The following is a 17,049-nucleotide window of genomic DNA, read 5'->3' as shown; positions in this document are numbered from 1 at the left end:
AGAATGCAATTTAAAGTATAATTCAAAGTTTTTTTTTTCTCCAGACGCACTGGGCAGGCAAGATGGCGGGGAAGCGGCTTCCAGTATGATTGGCAGTTGCCTTTGTTGACTAAACTAAACCACGCTAAGCCGCCGTGTGAAAACCCTGGCCAGGTATGGAATTAGGAATCTTGGACCGTATGTGCCAGTTGTGACAAAACCTAATCTCTCCGAATGAAAAAACATTACAGGTGACACCTGAAGCGGCAGAGATAGGCAGAAGCCAAATAAGACATTAAGCTATTTTGCTACTTATGGCTAAGTGATTGCACGCCGAGTGTGTTTGTGTGACTGAGTGTCAGAGATGGTTTCTTGTTAGTTCAGCTGCCAGGGAGGTTTGTGTTGGTGCTTTGGTGCTGGAGGCCCTTAAACCTACCTTGATCCTTGACCCCGCCAAGTCACGCGATACTCCATTAGCTCCTAACTAACACTTATAAGGGTCGAAGGATATTATCAAAAAGGAATTAGGAACATTACCAATTGCAAAGAAATAAAGGAAAAAAATGTGAGGTAAAACTAACAAACATTTGGTTTAGGTGGGGTCACCAATTAATTGAACAAGTTCCCATCTATCATGTGTAGCACCATGGTGTTTCATTATTATATGCTATTGGTATCTATACTGTAAATTTAATGTTTCTTCATTATGGCCAAAGCAACAGGTGATGCAAACCTCCCTCTTGGAATTACTTTTGATTAATATTGTTTACGTGACAATTTAATCTCCTTTTGGGAGATGCCCCAAAATTGTGTATATTTTAGAGGCGCTGAACACCAATCCCAAAACTCACTGTAGCAATACGTGGAAAGTTTCCCCTCCAACTGCAATGAACAGGAAGACAGTCATTTTGGTGTCACAGGCCATTTTTAGAGAAATCCCGGACTCAAATTTAGCTGGCCTCTGGCAGGTGAAATTTCCCAAATGAGTCCCAAGAGGAAGTGGGTGTACCAGACAGATGGGCAATGCCAAATAGTTTTTTTGTGTGTGTGTTTTGCATTTATTTGTGGGCCGAGCTTGACACCAATTAGTCTATGCATGTAGTTTAAAAAAAAATCACTTGACTACTTACTGTGGGCCTCCTAGAAAGCACTGATATTTGTTGGCGAACATAAAATAATTTAGAAGGCAACATAATTGAGGCTTATATGAACTCTAGTTTTTCTTGACCTGCAAGAGCCACAAATGTGCTATTGATGCTTAGGCTAATGCAAGGCCAATCTGAGTTGAGATGACAAAACAACAATGGGCTTATCAAGAAAAGGTCATAGAGAAGGAATATGGAGAGTAGGTTAAACATGAGGGGAAACAAAAACCAGGAAATGAAAACAAAACATTTATATGGAATATTGTTTTCAACTTCAATGTGAAGTGGAAATACACAAAGGGAAAAATAAGATGAAAAAAACACTGAAAATTCTGAGCAAATACAGCTGGGGGAAAGGATGAACAAAAGCAAAAAAAAACTGAAAATCTCAGCCATATTGAAGGTCAACATACTCAGACGGCCAATTGAAGTTTAAATGGAAAAAAAGAGAGAAAAAAAAACACTTGAAGGGCCTTCTACCTGTCTTTGTCAATAAAGGTCTTTCAAATATGATTAATTCACCAAGAAATAATGAATCACAAAGTGGCCTGTCCAGGAAACTAACATGATTACATTCTCCAGTGAATGGATGAGCGTGCGCATAAACATACACGCTGGTATCGGGTTCACCAACCCGTGTGCGCGTGCGAGTGTCTGAGGTTGAACGCAAGGGGAAAACTGCAAAAAGAGTACAGTCCGCAGAGAATGAATACAAAATATATCCGATAAAGCAAAGAAAAAAAGAGGACAGGGGACCAAGCTATTATAGGAAAGAGCGAGAAAGCGGGAATGAGGACCTTCCAGATGGTAGGGGACCGTTGCCTCGGAAACACAGAAGAGGGCAGAACAATGGAGATTTGGAGTGTCGGTTCACAAAACATCATAATACAGCGATGCCAGTCGGAAACCGATTGGTGAAGCTATGACCTAGCCGAAAAATACGAAGGGTAACTAAGTCATTCAGATCAATGAAATGGACAGTTAAATAAGAATAAATTAGTCATCACAGCTGGTTCTGTTACAGATATTTGGATTTGAGCGACAGGAAGTCGGCATGTGGAGAGAAAAAAAATGTCCTTAATTGCGCACATCATAAGGTTTCATTATTTGGAGAAAAAAGTCACAGCTGGAGCTAAACTAGTAGCCTCGAAACCAGTTATTTTCATGCAAATGTCATGCTATGAATATCATGAAATGTATGCCGTTTCCTTTTATCATATCCCTTACATATTAGATAAGGAAGCTATATGGAGACTACAATAGTACCATGACAACTTGCTTTCATAAATAATTTGTAATTTGTTCAAGCTGTTTAGTGATCACTCAACAAAAAGAATATACACAAAAACTGGAGAAGCGTGCTGTGGCCTTTTTTCACCACAGGCAGTGCCATTCATTGAGATAATTGTCACAATTGTGCACCAAGACGTGACTCGTGGTAAATGGAAAATAAACTTATCAAATATTGTGTGTAACAGCCGTGAAATAATCAGATTAGCTCCACTTGCTAAGTACTATCAATGTAGACCAGTCCAATGAGTTTAATCGAGTGCATTTGGCCTTGAACGTATCATACCTAACCACTTGGACAGTTTAGTTGGTGACTTCCTGAAACATCATGAGATCCATTACTTGTACCATGTTTAATGAAACTGCCTCAATTATTTCACATCTTGAGCCAATACAGTCTCCGCGACATGTAATGGTTTCAAGCTGGGATATTTCGCTCAGAGCGTGATGACTTGATAAAGATTGCTTGTGAAATTACACAACCGCAAAATAGCGCCGCTACTAATTCGGTACATGAAGAAGAGTTTTAAATGAGTCCACGCAGAAGTTGAGCCCAAGCAGGTGAGCTCATTAGCTCATTGCCAGGCGAGACGTTGGCATACGCAAACAGACAACAAAAGTGTTGACGCTTAGATTATTATTTCTGATTTAAACTGAGGTGGGTCGTTCTATACTGCCAAGTTTGAGCCAACCGAGCAAAATAGAGACATAAAATAGTGTCAAGGGAGGGTCTTTTTAGCATATCCTACATGGCTAACAAACAAAAAGGTCTCTTGATGAATCCAGAGAGTCAGAACACACCAAAAAAAAATCTATGGACAATGGGGTTGCTTATGTAGCGGTTGTAAAGTGGTCTGGGAAAATCTCAGGCCTGGTTGGGAGGTCTTGTCAAGAGAGACTGAGAGAGGCAGCAAGAGTGAGGGACATTCCGTTTCCTTTCTCCCCTAAACAGAGACAAAGAATAGCCCCCTGCTTTTTTTTTATATCCAGAACTTGAAGAGCATGAGAAAGGATTGAAGAGAATGTGATTTTGCAATGGAAAAAGAAAGAGGTAAAAATAGAGGTAAATAATGGGAAGACACACCGAAAAGAGACAAGTGGGGGAAAGAGATGCACAAAACAGCATGCGCTTCTCATGAGTAACAATCAAATTATCATTCTAATGAGGAAATGACAGCCTTCCCGGAGACCTGAACGACATGTCTGACTGCGGAGTTAAATCCAATAAGAGTGATAACAAGGAAAAATGGGACAGGGTGTTTGGCTAATCTAATTGGGTCAAACCTGCATTTCAAACAACAGATTGCCATCAATCGTAGTTGTTGATAGCAATTGTAATCTAATAACCAAAAAGTTGCTGTGCTTTGAAAGTCATACACAACTTAAGGCAACACAAACAAAAATGACTATATCAATCAATACAGCTATAAATGTTAAAAGGTCATCATGGGCTTGCAGAGAATAAAAAAACTGTTATGATATTATATCTCGAATTTAAAGTCACTTTGTTTCTGCGTTCCGAGGTAATCGGCACATCAGAGGCACCCATGTTTGAGGCGAGAAACAACCCAAGTGGGACAGAAGTGCACTTTCATAGCCGTTGCAGCTTGCCCCATTGAGATGACTACATATGCGGTGACGTCATGCAACGGTGATAGAGTTTTCACCACAAAGGGGCAGGAAGCTGGTCAGGAAGCCTGGTCATCTTTGAGGGGGTGGCAAAGTTTTCATAAGGACTGCACACAACCTTGAAATTTAAAAATATCACCAAAGGTAGCAAAAAAAAATAACAAAAATTCACACACACAATGCAATACTTGTCTGAGCTAGCCCACCAATATTACGAAGCACTAAAGTAGGGAAAACAAGGTTGCCATGGCAATGACCAAGATCTTGTTCACCTTAATATAAGCCAGCATAGCAGCGACATGACTTTAAAGCTCTAATTTTCAGGTAGAATCACCACATGTTGATTTCACTTTGATGGCTAAAAACTGGTTCTCAACAGGGGACTATTGTTCCAGTATAATGTAGCACTGTGAGATAAAAGTGGATACGTGTGAGAAACTGGTACAAAAAAACAGCTAGAAGGTGCGATGTGGAGGAGTGGAAATGGTGGAGTGGTAGCACTAAGAAAATGGCAGTGATAAGGACAATAATGGGATCTGTCTCCTCACTTCTCCTTTTGTATCTATCGAAACAGACAGATTCGGTAGAATTTTGCCTTAAAAAATGTGTTTTTCGTTGTTTGATAACATTAAAATAAGTGTAGTTAACTTGAGCTAGCTAACTAATTGTGAACTCTTAAACAGCTGTTTGCCCGAAAAACACTTTAATATGTAAGACAAAACTGCACAGTGACTCTCCACTAAATTTCAGTGCTTAATGGACTAGAAATGTGGACTGAAGATATTTACTCCTGTTGCTGTTTCTTCCCAATGGATCTTTCAACTCTTCCAGCCCATAATACAAATGGAAATGTCTCATTCACGGCCCACCACACTATCAGCACACGATACCAGCCGTGACTTCACATAACTTTGCGGAGTTGCTCCGAGCAAGGAAGAATTTATTTTCATTACAAAGGCGCTAAATGGAGCACACTGAAAAAGTTATTTGCCGAAAATTCTTTGCGCTCAAAATCTTTCCACCTTGGCGGAGGTCAACGCGCCACCAAGTGCCTTTCTAGTCGCTAAAACACGAGAGTGAGACAGTGCCCTATACGTGTGAGCGTGTGCGTGTCCAATTTCTCGAGGCTTTTCAAAGCGACAGATCGACCCCCTAACTATCATCACTGCTCTCGGCCCCATCTGCTAAAGTCATCACCAGCACAGACACACTGCCTCCCCTCTTTCTCACGCGCGTGCACAGACATGCACAAATACACATGCAAGGAAGAGGTGTGAAAAAGCCACCTCTCAGCATTTTTAACTGAGATGGGAACCAGATCGAAATGTTCTTATACTCATTACTTCTTCCATGATTTGACTTTCTTTCTCTCATGCTTATAAGCAAACACCAAACTTGTATAAACTACCTGATTTTAACAGAAAATATGTTAATGGTAAAGTATCTGACAAAAAAATTACTTTTTTTCTTTTGCATTAAAACTAAGTGTATCTCATCATGTATAAGATTAAAATAATGTTTTAAAAAAAGTGACATTTTAATCCAGTGGATTAATCTAAATTAATTTGACCTGGTTGGATGAGGAATTTTGTCACTTGACGCATTTAATTCTATGGGAAAGATCTTTAATTACGCAATTGCATGAAAACAATTCATTTAAATATGCCAACTGGTGTGAACTGTAAATTAAGTGTTCAATTCTACCACGATGATATTGTAAAATTAACAAAAATATTTGAAAATGACCTATGAAGGCATGGCTTTCTTTAATGACTTTAATGTCAGTCCATTTTAGCTTCAGTGAATTGAAGCATTATTTAATGTAAAATAACAATCAGCTTAGCTCAGACATTTTTAAGTAGCTGGCCCTACACTGGCTGTATTAGCTCATCTAAGAATAGCAACGGGCCATACCGCATACATGCGCCACGTAATATATTAGCAATAAAAATATTACGTAAACAGAGCAGTACACCCCTATGTTCAACACTTTAGAATTTGTTCCGTAACTGCTTGCAGCTTGTCTTACAGCAGAGAAATGGAGTAAGGCGGGTGAGAGGTTATCTGCCTGGTTTCTTCATTGACTGCAGTAAAAGTCAACACAAGTTAACGGAAGAAGTTAAGGAAAATGTATTGCAATAAAAGTATAAGCAGGAAATGTCAAAGAGTAAATGTGAAAGTTTCCAGATATAAATAACACAGTAACAAAGTATTCTTACTCCGTCATGTTGCAAGACTTGACTTGTTGAGTCTTTGCAGGTATGAAAGTTGTAACCGCTATCCCATTATACAGTTACGTTTATCTTTAGACAAGAGTTACAATTACACAAAATGTTTACTTGGCAGGCCTGGGGGGGGGATAAAATGATGGGAGCGTGACATGACAAGGGCAAATTAATTAAGGGAACAAATGCAGAAACTAAAGGTAAATGATGCACACGTTGAAAGTGAGGCTTTGAAATAGGAAGAGACCTGCCTTGAAAATTGAGACTTGACAAGGCAGAGTGACTGATGATGCACAGAGAATATAGAATGTCTACAACTGTGTTTCCCATTAGGAGGAACACGTGTAAACGGTGGAAAAGCAGCTGTGGGCCATCACTTGTACCCAACAAGTGTTAGACCAATCTTTCACTGCAACTTTGACCTTTAGCCATTTCACAAGCGTACTCTATCACAAAACAACAAAATGGAAGCTACCACCCGACTGATAGGGACTTTTTTAGGGTGCTGCTGACTCGGCAGAACACAATTCCGATAAATCGGATGATTAATTGAATGCACATAAAGGACAGATGTCAAAAACACGGCCAATGTCAGATCTGGCTCACCACATCATTTTCTGCTATTCATTTGTGAGGGCCTGACTTTCCAATTTCATCACACAGTGTTTGATGGGTTGAGGTCAGGGCTTCTTAGCCAACAATATCCATCTATGGCTACATAGATTTGAATTTTTACACTGGGTCAAAGTCACGCTTGAACACAAAAAGCCCTTCCCAAACCATTGCCAAAAAGTGGAAAGCTTAACACAGTCCAAATTGTCTTGGTATGCACAAGTATTAAAAGTTGGGGGTAGCCAAGGGTCTTGTTGAGCACATGATTAATTGAATCGAAATGTCATGTGAAAAAAACATAAGGGTAAACAACTACCCTAAACTAAGAACTAACGAAAGTTCAAGACAAAAAATATTGGAGCAAGACAAAGACTGCATTGATTGTGCATCGGGCAAATTGGGGGTAGAGCCTGAGGAGTTAGATGGTACTTTCTTTTTTTTTTGTAAACCACCTTTTTCAACCTCTGAATGGGTGGAGAATACACTGGTGTGGGTATTTGGAGGGAAAATATAAAAAACTAAAAGTAAAGAAAACAAGATGAGTACCTTGGTAGTGAGGCATACTGACGCTCCGCCTCTTCATACTGTGGCGCAATTCGATGATCTTTCCCTCTGCCTGGGACCTGAAACGGACAAAGAAGTAAAACATTATTGTTCTATTTTTTACCATATTAAAAATAACTCGGTTCCTTTTGGAGAACCCTGCTCTCTATGTCGTTTCCCTGCCTGCCCTACTAACTTGCGCATTGTCTTTGGAATGGGCTTACAGTGATTTGGTGACCCAGTATGTCTGATTCCGTTGTTTCCCGACTTTCACTCTTGCTTCCGTGGCTTTCTTCTGTTCAAATAAAAGTATTCCTGTCTGCTTGCCTCATGCTGCTCCTTGCATGGTCTTATTCTTACTTCAGCAGTCTCACACTGACAGTTGTACAACACTTACCCCCCCCCCCCTTCGAAAAAAATATAAATTGCTAACCTAAGTATTTAAATGGCAAAAAATGTGTGTCGAAGTGTGTAAATGACACTCATTAGTTTGTATATTTCAGTTTGGGAGTGTGACTGAGTGATAAGGATGTAATTTAGGATTGACAAAGGCTAGTTATTAGGGATTTAGAGTTTGAGTCTACCGAGAAGGTGTATAGGGTTTCCTTCCTCGATAGGGTTTACTTGTGAATGTTTCACTCTGGCTCACACATGGTTTTTAAGTCATGTTTATCTCCAACTAGACAGGGAAAAAAATGCATCCACAACGTATTCTGTTTTGCTAGCCCAATACTCAGAAGGCGTGTACGATTATCCCGGTCTATTCAGTTGGGATTTTGCAGTATTCCCGAAACTCCCAACTAAACCGGAGACATCACAGAACCTAAAAGGTACTCTCAGTAGAGATCATATGGAAAAGTGCAAATACAACTGCTTCTGACATACTCTCAGGTGTTAGATGTGACACATCACGTAAGGTGATTGGACTGTAATCTAACATTCTCCTTCCCGGTAGATCTCATGCCACGCAAAACCAAAATGTGAGTTCAAAGCTTGTTTGAATAAAGAATAATATTAGCATCAAATCCAAGAAAACACAACAAAGGCATCGGTGAAGTGCTCGCACGTGTCATAAGCGAGGAAGAAGACAAAGGGCTGAAGGTTTGATACAAAGCTAGGTTCCTCTCTCTTCGACTGGCGGTAATATTGTCAACATAAAAAGGTCTGAGCGTGAGCTATCACACATATCCTCTTCGCTCTGTATTCAAGGGAACGATGCCAGGAGGGATATAAAGCACATTTGCGGGCCTCGCTTTCTTTTGAACACCTGTCTTTATAGCTCTAATATCTCAGGTAGACAGACGTGGGATATTAGCGGGAAACAGATATGTGGAGTGAATGAATGAAAGGGTATTAGTTGGAGAAGAAAGAAGAAAAGAGAGATTGCGTGAATGAGAAGTAAATGAGCCCGAGCGGTTGAAATACATCGAAGGGGTATAATGAAGCCACTGAGCGAAGAGGCGGTGGGAGGAAAGACATGAGAGCGGGATTATAAAAAGAAGGGAGAGAATTGGCTGAAGGGAACATTAACAATATGATTTAAACAAGATTGCTCAAGGGGCGAGAACACGGGAAAGGTTGGCTGACGACAACATTTGACAAAAAAGGTGAGGCTGATGATTAAGGGGTGAGAATGATGAAGGCGCGGGATCGGGAGAGAAAAAGTGAAAACAACTTCCATGGCAGGTGTTGAAGGCAAAAGAGAAACGGTGTGATAGAAAAGATAAAGTAGCTAATATGCTGCATATCCCACAGAAACACTAACATCGGTTTCTCTGTGACATTACATTTGTATCAAACTGTTCATTGATTTTAGATTAGAATAGGATCTGGATTTAACCAAGTCAGACTGGACTAGATAACTACTACAGTGATTAACTTTGAATACGTCCGTGAATTTGTCTCAGTTTACTCCAAATGATTTAACACTAAGGTATTGAGGTATTGCGTCTCATTCGTAAATAATGCCAGAGGGCAAACAGGAAGGCTTAAAATATTGGTCTCTAAAAGCAAGTCATTAAGAATACTGCTGAAAGTACTTCAATTGGGTTATATGCATTACCAAAAGCCGGAGGGATAACGGGAAAGTGCTATTCTCAAGCGGGACATGGCTGAGCCTGAAAAGGAATCTCAAGGATTGGGGACTAAACATTCGTGTGGCTTTAAAATCAGCATATCATGAAAATAATGGCTTCTAAATTTGACGCAGCAAATTTGGATGAAAAATAAATGAGGCTTCAAAATCATGAAAATGTATCTTCCTCATAGTCCAAGAGCTACCCATTTTGTGTCCATTCCATGCTGAAAAACTAAAATCCCCTAGCTCTATAAAAATGTGAAACAAAACTACAACAAGAGCGCTGGCAATCAACAGCAGGACGCGTGTGTGTGGGGGTGATTTCTCCCATCGTCACATTCTTATGTGCTGCTTTACAGTCAAAGAGAAAAACTGTATGGGGGGGAAAAAAAGAAGCCCAGATGGTTGTTTAATGCCAAAGGAAAGGCAGAGTAAACAAGAACACACAGGCACACGTACTGAACGTTCACGTGTGAGTTGATGAAGTAGGTAGCGAAGCAACAGATGTGGATTTTATAAGCTCATTAAATATTACCAACACTAACAAGGCCACCAAGGGAGCGTCACAAAGGCCAAACTCTACCTGCTATCTGTCACGGTAGCCATGAAGGTTTGGGAAAAATACAAACAATATATTTTGGAAACTGCTTTTCAAATCGCTGATATCAAACCTCGGCTTATTTTTAGCCCCCGATATCGGTATCAGCCACAAATTTCCCACATTGGTCAAACTCCACAAGTGTCCCAATACTTTTGTTCTCATCCAATTTCTCCCAGCTCTTCCTTTTTGTCACGGATGACCGCGGCTGAAACGTAGCACCGGTAGGCTAAAAGGTCCGGTGACATTTCGCAGCAGAGTGAGCACGGAAGGAGTCATCAAGAAAGCTGCATTTCTTCTTCTTTCAACAGACTCTTCACATCATTTTTCAGGACTGACATGGATGGAGCATCTAAATTAGAACACTTGTGGGCCCTCTTCTCTCTCCCTCCAATCTTGCACTACTTAAGTGAAATACCGTGGTCCTGCGAGTGCTACAAAACAGCCATCCTCAACGCAGACGCTTAATTAGAATCTATATGTTCCTCGTGTGCCCAATCATATACAGTGGTCCTCAGGCACACATCTACTCTTATCGTCAAATGTACAGCCTTGCTATTTATCCACGTAGCGGCTGGCTAGCCTCCATTTTATTTGCGGCTCGTCTTTTGACTTTGAATCAGTCCCCTTGTGGGTAGTTTGGATTTTCCTTTGCAAGCAGCTCATGTGTAAACTATGAAGAAGAAACACTATAACGCAAACGATTGTCGATGACAGAGTGGAGACATTTTGGGTTAATGTTAGCGTTCAATGAGCGTGTGGTGGATCTTCAATGTTTTGAAGGTTGTTTTGATCTTTTGAAGATTCAAAGGTATTTGATTTTCCTCCTTTTAGATTGGAAAGACTGTTGTCACATTGCTTGTAGCGTTGTGATCTAAAGTATCTGAGAGCACTCAAAAGAAGTGATGGCCTGCGAGGTGTTTTTGTATATGTTTGCACGGCAAAGTGAAGGCCGTGGGCTGTAGAGTGAAGTTTTGAAAGCAGAAGTCTCAGCACCTGGCAAAGTGATTGCTGAGTCACTGCTATTGATCAACAAGCCCATGAAATCTCGGCAGACATACACCATTAAGGTCACTTTGCACTATTGGACCCGTAAAATCTCACTTAGAGAGACAGCAGGGTGTGGCAGTCCAAATGGAGGGAGGATGGAGCACAACAAAAAATCTGCATCTTAGACAAATGTAGCAGAGGCCGAGCCAAAAGATGAACATCTAATACGAGTGGAATTGTGTGATATCATTTTCGAAATCGTTAACAATGCACAGCAGGCACGTTCGCTCACAAATGTCTCCCGATGGAAATGTCAGCGACGCTCTCGAATAGATGGCCAGGAGTTAAGACTGGAGCGCACTTAAATGTCACAGCAGTTTAACTTGTGGTACAATTAAGACTACCGAAGGTCAATTCCTCTGAACGCATGCAACCGGATGAATCTCCGGTGAATACAATTATTATTACTTAATGCAAAGTGTCTCACCGGTAACTCGTTATTAAAGAAATGCCAAAAGGCTGCAATTAAAGCAAATCTTTTCATTCTAAATTACTTAATTAATTAATTAATGGTGGTGGTGAGTTTAGAGCCAGAGAGGAGAATTGTGTCAATGTCCCAATATTTTTGGACCAAACTAAGTTACAAAAAGTTTCATTGTAGGAAGTTATTTTGTAGTTTTGACCAGTTGTTTTCTTGTCTTAACTCCCAAAAAATAGGCATACTGATTCTGAGACAATAGCACTGAATTGAGTTGTACCGATAGTATCCAAAATGAAGCTGTATTATTTCTTTTTTTTACTCTACTGTATAAAAAACAAATATTTCAGAAATATTGGTTCAAGTAAAGAATGACAAAAAATGCGGAGCAGGCATGTGCAGTGGGGGAGAAAATAAATGGTCGTAAGAAGGAAGGTAAGGTGATAGCACGGGAGATAGGATTAGTCTCTGCTGCAAATCCTGTTGAAAAATGAACACAACACACCAGCACTAACACACACACACACACACACACACACACACACACACACACACACACACACACACACACACACACACACACACACACACACAAACACACAGATATGAACTGTATATCTTGATGCTAACACATAAGTTTAAGATTTTTTTTCCACACCGTAGTGTTCTCAACAGCTGAGCGTGTCCTTGAAAACGCAAGGTGGGTAGTTGATAAGCGGAGAAAGAGAAAGCGAGTCAGAGGTGATGCGGGAATATATGGCGCTACAGAGAGAGGGATCAGTGGAAGAGGGGGGGGCGATTAAAAGTGAAGAAAGATAATTTACTTTTCTCTAAGCTTCCTTCCTGCCATCCAGATATTACATCCCTGTTACTCTACCACCCACTAAGCAATGGGCACCCCTGAATTTTTCTGTCCCTCTGTCTCAACCCAAACTCCCCCCACTTCAAAAAGTTCCCCTTTGAGGATTAGAGGGAACAAAGAGAGGTGAATTCCAAGCAAGACTGTGGGGGAGCAGAAGTGGGAAGTGTGGGTGAGGTAGACGTTTAAGGGCGGACAATTAAGAGATATAGGAATGACGGAAGGGAGGGCTGAGGCAGCAGAAATGGAAGCCTAAGGTTGAAAAGTACTGTCAGCACCGTTGCGTTTTTATTTGGGGGATTCTAGGAATCATTTTCGCTATCTCTCGGGCAGGAAGTATTATAGCATATATGAGAAGGTGCAACCACCACCTCTCACTTTCAAAGTAATTGACACAAAAGAATCCATGGCCATAGAGAGAACCTGAATATAACACTGAACCTTTTTTTTCTGTTCTGCATGCGGACAAGGGTAGCAGGTGTCTACTTTGACAGGAGAGATGGACATATAATATGATGGAAGCAACACTCCCTCCTCTCTTACCTCTTCAGATGATTGACTACCGCCTGGTGGTGTCATGGTGTCCAATTCTGTTTCTCTCTGCCTTTTTTTTTTTTTAATACTACGTTTTCATCATAGTCCTGACCTATAGCGTCATATGGTTTTGTTTGGAGTGCTCTTGTTGACTTCAGATAGGCTGGTCAAGCTATTGGACAAAAGGTTATATATTGGATATCTGGGGCATGTCACTAATCAACCCAGAACAAAGTTAGCAGTAAATATTCATGTGTGAGGTTTGACCACTATGCTATAAAAGGTTTGAAAACAAAGCTCGCATTTATGCAAAGTTTGAACGGATCCATGAGTGCACATCAATGGACAAGAAGTGTGGAAAATGGGGGCAACATTTTCTTTTGTGTTCATTGACATGCCTTTTAAGAGGGCACAAGGCCAACTACAGGGAGCTTTTTGTTTGCTATGTGAAAGAAGTTCACAGGCGGACTCATCTGGATATCCAAGAACAAATGCCAGAAGGCCAAAAGATGAGTTATTTATGGAGTTAGTTAAACAGAGTGCAAAAAAACCTTTTAAACATTTGTTCTCACAGTGGATTATAGTTTGTTTGTTTTTTCTGAACAATTCTCAATTTGTCTATGGACTGACTTGGCTGAAAAGTATGATGAATTTCTATCTATCATCCAGTCCAGGCTCCATGAAGAAGAACAGACAAAAAAAGAAGTGTTGTGGGAATTGACCAGAAATGTAAGAGGAGAGCATGGTGGGGATTAGAAAGTCTCTGAAAGTCAGTCACTTAATTTCCTGGCTAACCTGGCTATGATTATCTCCAGAGTGGGAAAGGAGTGCTTGAAGTCTGGGACCAGACTAATCCACGGTGACCAACCTCCACCTCTCATTTCCTCTAGATTAACTCACTCTGCTACTTAATGAAATGGTAGAGGTAGAGCGATATTACACAGAGTGAGAAAGAAAAAAAAAAGTGAGAAGGAAAGATTGACCGTGGAGACTCAACACCACCAAAGAAAGAAAACAAAAGTAGAACAGCACACGGTCGATTGACAACCTCCGCCAAGATGAGCATTTGAAACGTTCTAGATGGATCTGTGGTCTGGTTTTGATTTGGGTGGTCTGGTGAGCAACACAATTCCCAATCTTCACCTTTATCCTGAATATGATGGTGGTTCCTACTTAGCAGTTATAATGGTACGGTCACCACAAAACCAAATAATCAGGGGCAATCGCTCCAGAGTTTTCACATTCCACTTTTGGCACACACGCCATGTGCCATGCTTGGAATAAAGTGCTATGTGTGTGTGTAGGTGGGGGGTGGGGGGGGGGGGTCAGCTGGTAAAGCTCCAAGCCCCATGTATAATAAGAATAAGTGGTTTGGATAATGGCTAGCTGGATGGATGGTCCAGCGTCAAGGCTCCACTATAGTTGAGAAAATGTGCCAATGTAAGGATTGCCAAGTCTTAAAGGAGATAGAAATTGAGAGGAAAGCCAAAACATTAAAAAAATAAAATGAGGGAGAAACTTTGAGTCAGATCATATTACAGATGCTTACACATGAAGTACTTAGACTTGGCCACTGTTGTTGAACAAAATATATCTAATGATGACACTTGAATATCAAGACACAGTTCTGGATTACAATTGAACCTCTCCAAAAAGCTAGCGCCAAATGTTTGGCGGAAGTGCCAGCCTGACCAGTGTCATGCCACTTGACCAGTCTGTTGGCCAGTGCCCTGCTATGCCACCGGCTGGGCCCCAGCTGGCCAATTAGCTCCCCTCTTAGTGTGGAGCTCAGCCAATGAAAAACCCTGTGAGATTTCAGTTCGGCTGAACCCACAGATGGGCGGACGTGGAATACAAGTGAGGGAAAGGGGAAGGGGAGGGCTGGGCATGAGTGTGAAAGAGAAGGTGAGAGGGACTTGGCTTTAATTCTCTGTCAAGATTGTGACATCTTCGTTGAGTTCGCGGTGGGAAACAAATGTTCTCAATCAAAGTTGACATGAGACTCCTGATGTCTGGAATAAGGGATGAGTTTTCTCTGTCCAATATATTTATAATATATGATTACTTTCATGGAATATTTGCTTTAATAGTAGATGATGGATTCATTACAGACTCTACTGAACAATCACAGCAAAATGTTTGGATGCTTTTTCATACACTCAAGGTAACTAAACCAACAATCTACATAAAAATGTATCAATACATTAACATTTATAGGATACAAGTGGCAATCTGATATCTTCCTGGTACAAAGTACTGTGCCAAGTTGTGATAAGATTCCCCACAACCCTATAACTCATGATGCACACATTGTATGTGGACAACACATATATTTGAATATTTAAATTTGTCAAAGCCTGAAAGCTCACTTTTTATTATATTTATTTTCATTTTACAGGGACTCACAACACTGTAAATAGGACTAAGCTTATTTAATAATTTATTATTATTATTATTATTTTACAATTCTAGTATAATGATAGAATATTTCTTGCTATGTGCACCATATTTGATTCCTAATTATCAAAGACAGCAGACCACATTACAAATAATCCAATCCCGGAAAGAATGTTTCTTCAGTTTATTATGTCAGGAAATGATGAATTGTGTCTGCTGAATATGGGATCAAGGCCCGACAATCAGTCAAATAGTCATGGGTCACCCAACCGCAGAGCAGTTTTGACCCAAACTTTATAAAACCTAATTAGGGGGAGTCATACATGTTTAAAAGTGATCAATCATGACATGTTGACTCATTCTGCTCGCCTGGCAGACATGCGTTTGTGTCTGCTGACATACTTTTCAGCGTGCAGCGTAAAACTATTGCTTGTTCAAATATGTCAGCTGCATGTTTTCAAACTTTCACCCTGCTTTGTGAAGGCTCAGCAGTCAGACCAGCGAGGCACCAGGGCCAGACGGCGAGGTCGGAGTCATCCGCTAATCATATTAACATTCCTCTGTAATAACACAATCCAACTCTTCTTCTCAGACTTGAACCCCTGACTTTCCACATGCTAACCATTTCGCTCTATAGATTTCTGGCCAGATGATTTTCTCCAAATACATTTTTTTAGGTGGTATCATACAAAAACTCAGATGAAAATGCCATGACACTCGACATTAACAACCCCCAATGCCAAACAGTTTTAGTTCAGTTTGAAACAAGATTAACTTAATTAAAATAACCCTAATAGCTTAATGGCTAAATGGTTAAATAACCAAGAATCAAGTTAAGCGGTTCTCACAAAACTTTACGTAGAGGTGGCTCAAGGAAGAACGCCTTACAATTTCAATTGAGTAAAATTGTGACTGATGTCAATAATGCAGAGCGCATTCCTGAGGTCATGCCAAAGATTTTTAATTGATTTCGTGTCTGACCCGTGGCCAGGTCATTCGGAACCTTTCAACCTCGTAAGTGAAGCAGCTTGGAGTTAATTTGGTTGGATTGCTCTGGATTGTCATCTCGCTGAAGTGTGGCATTTGTAATCATCTTCACATTTCCATCTCATCTGAAGCTATGCCAAAAATTACTGACATTTGAAACTCTTCATTTGTTTCCCCTTAATGCCTCGATAGCATCAGAAGAGAGCCGCAGTCCTGCGGTCGCCATCATTTTGAGACATTTGGTAGTTTTGGCATCTTTTGCTGACACGATGTTTCGTGACATTACAAAAATGCAGTATTTTAAAAAAGGGATGTAAACTTTCATTAGCCACTTTAATTAACAGAGAAGGGCGATGTCGCATCGTATTAAAGCCAAACTTGAGCCTAGTTAAACTACTTTTGCAGATGCCTATGCAATGAGCCACCTGTTTTGGCAACTCCAGCGTGTCGAGGGCAAATGTGTGCATTCAATAAGTCAGATTGATGTCATTCTTGCACATTTTTTTCCTCTTGGTTAATGCGTATGGGTCTAAGGGGATTTCCATCAACCGGTCAATTTTGCAACTTTTACTGTTCTCCAGCCAAATTATATAGAAGCTGTAATTTGGCTTTGACTGATTTTGATTGTATTTTTTTATCCCCTGGTGGAAACCACTTCTGCAGCTTCAATCGCACACACATACACGCATTAACACTCTATATTACG

The 17,049-nt window shown here is 40.5% G+C and overlaps 1 protein-coding gene across 4 annotated transcripts in view; it reads right to left on the bottom strand.

The window, feature by feature from the left end:
- The window catches only part of pard3bb (par-3 family cell polarity regulator beta b), a 73,945-nt gene that overhangs the window by 5,896 nt on the left and 51,000 nt on the right, over positions 1-17,049 (bottom strand). For all 4 annotated transcript variants that reach the window (XM_085920181.1, XM_085920183.1, XM_085920182.1 and 1 more), the window contains one exon: positions 7,427-7,503. In XM_085920181.1, the coding sequence (XP_085776307.1) occupies positions 7,427-7,503 (77 nt within the window). The remainder of the gene's footprint in view (positions 1-7,426; positions 7,504-17,049) is intronic.

The sequence above is a fragment of the Syngnathus leptorhynchus genome, chromosome 9 (assembly GCF_054491065.1).
Source record: "Syngnathus leptorhynchus isolate UIUO chromosome 9, UIUO_Slep, whole genome shotgun sequence".
Lineage (NCBI taxonomy): Eukaryota > Metazoa > Chordata > Actinopteri > Syngnathiformes > Syngnathidae > Syngnathus > Syngnathus leptorhynchus.
This window is presented reverse-complemented; position numbering and strand designations above follow the sequence as displayed.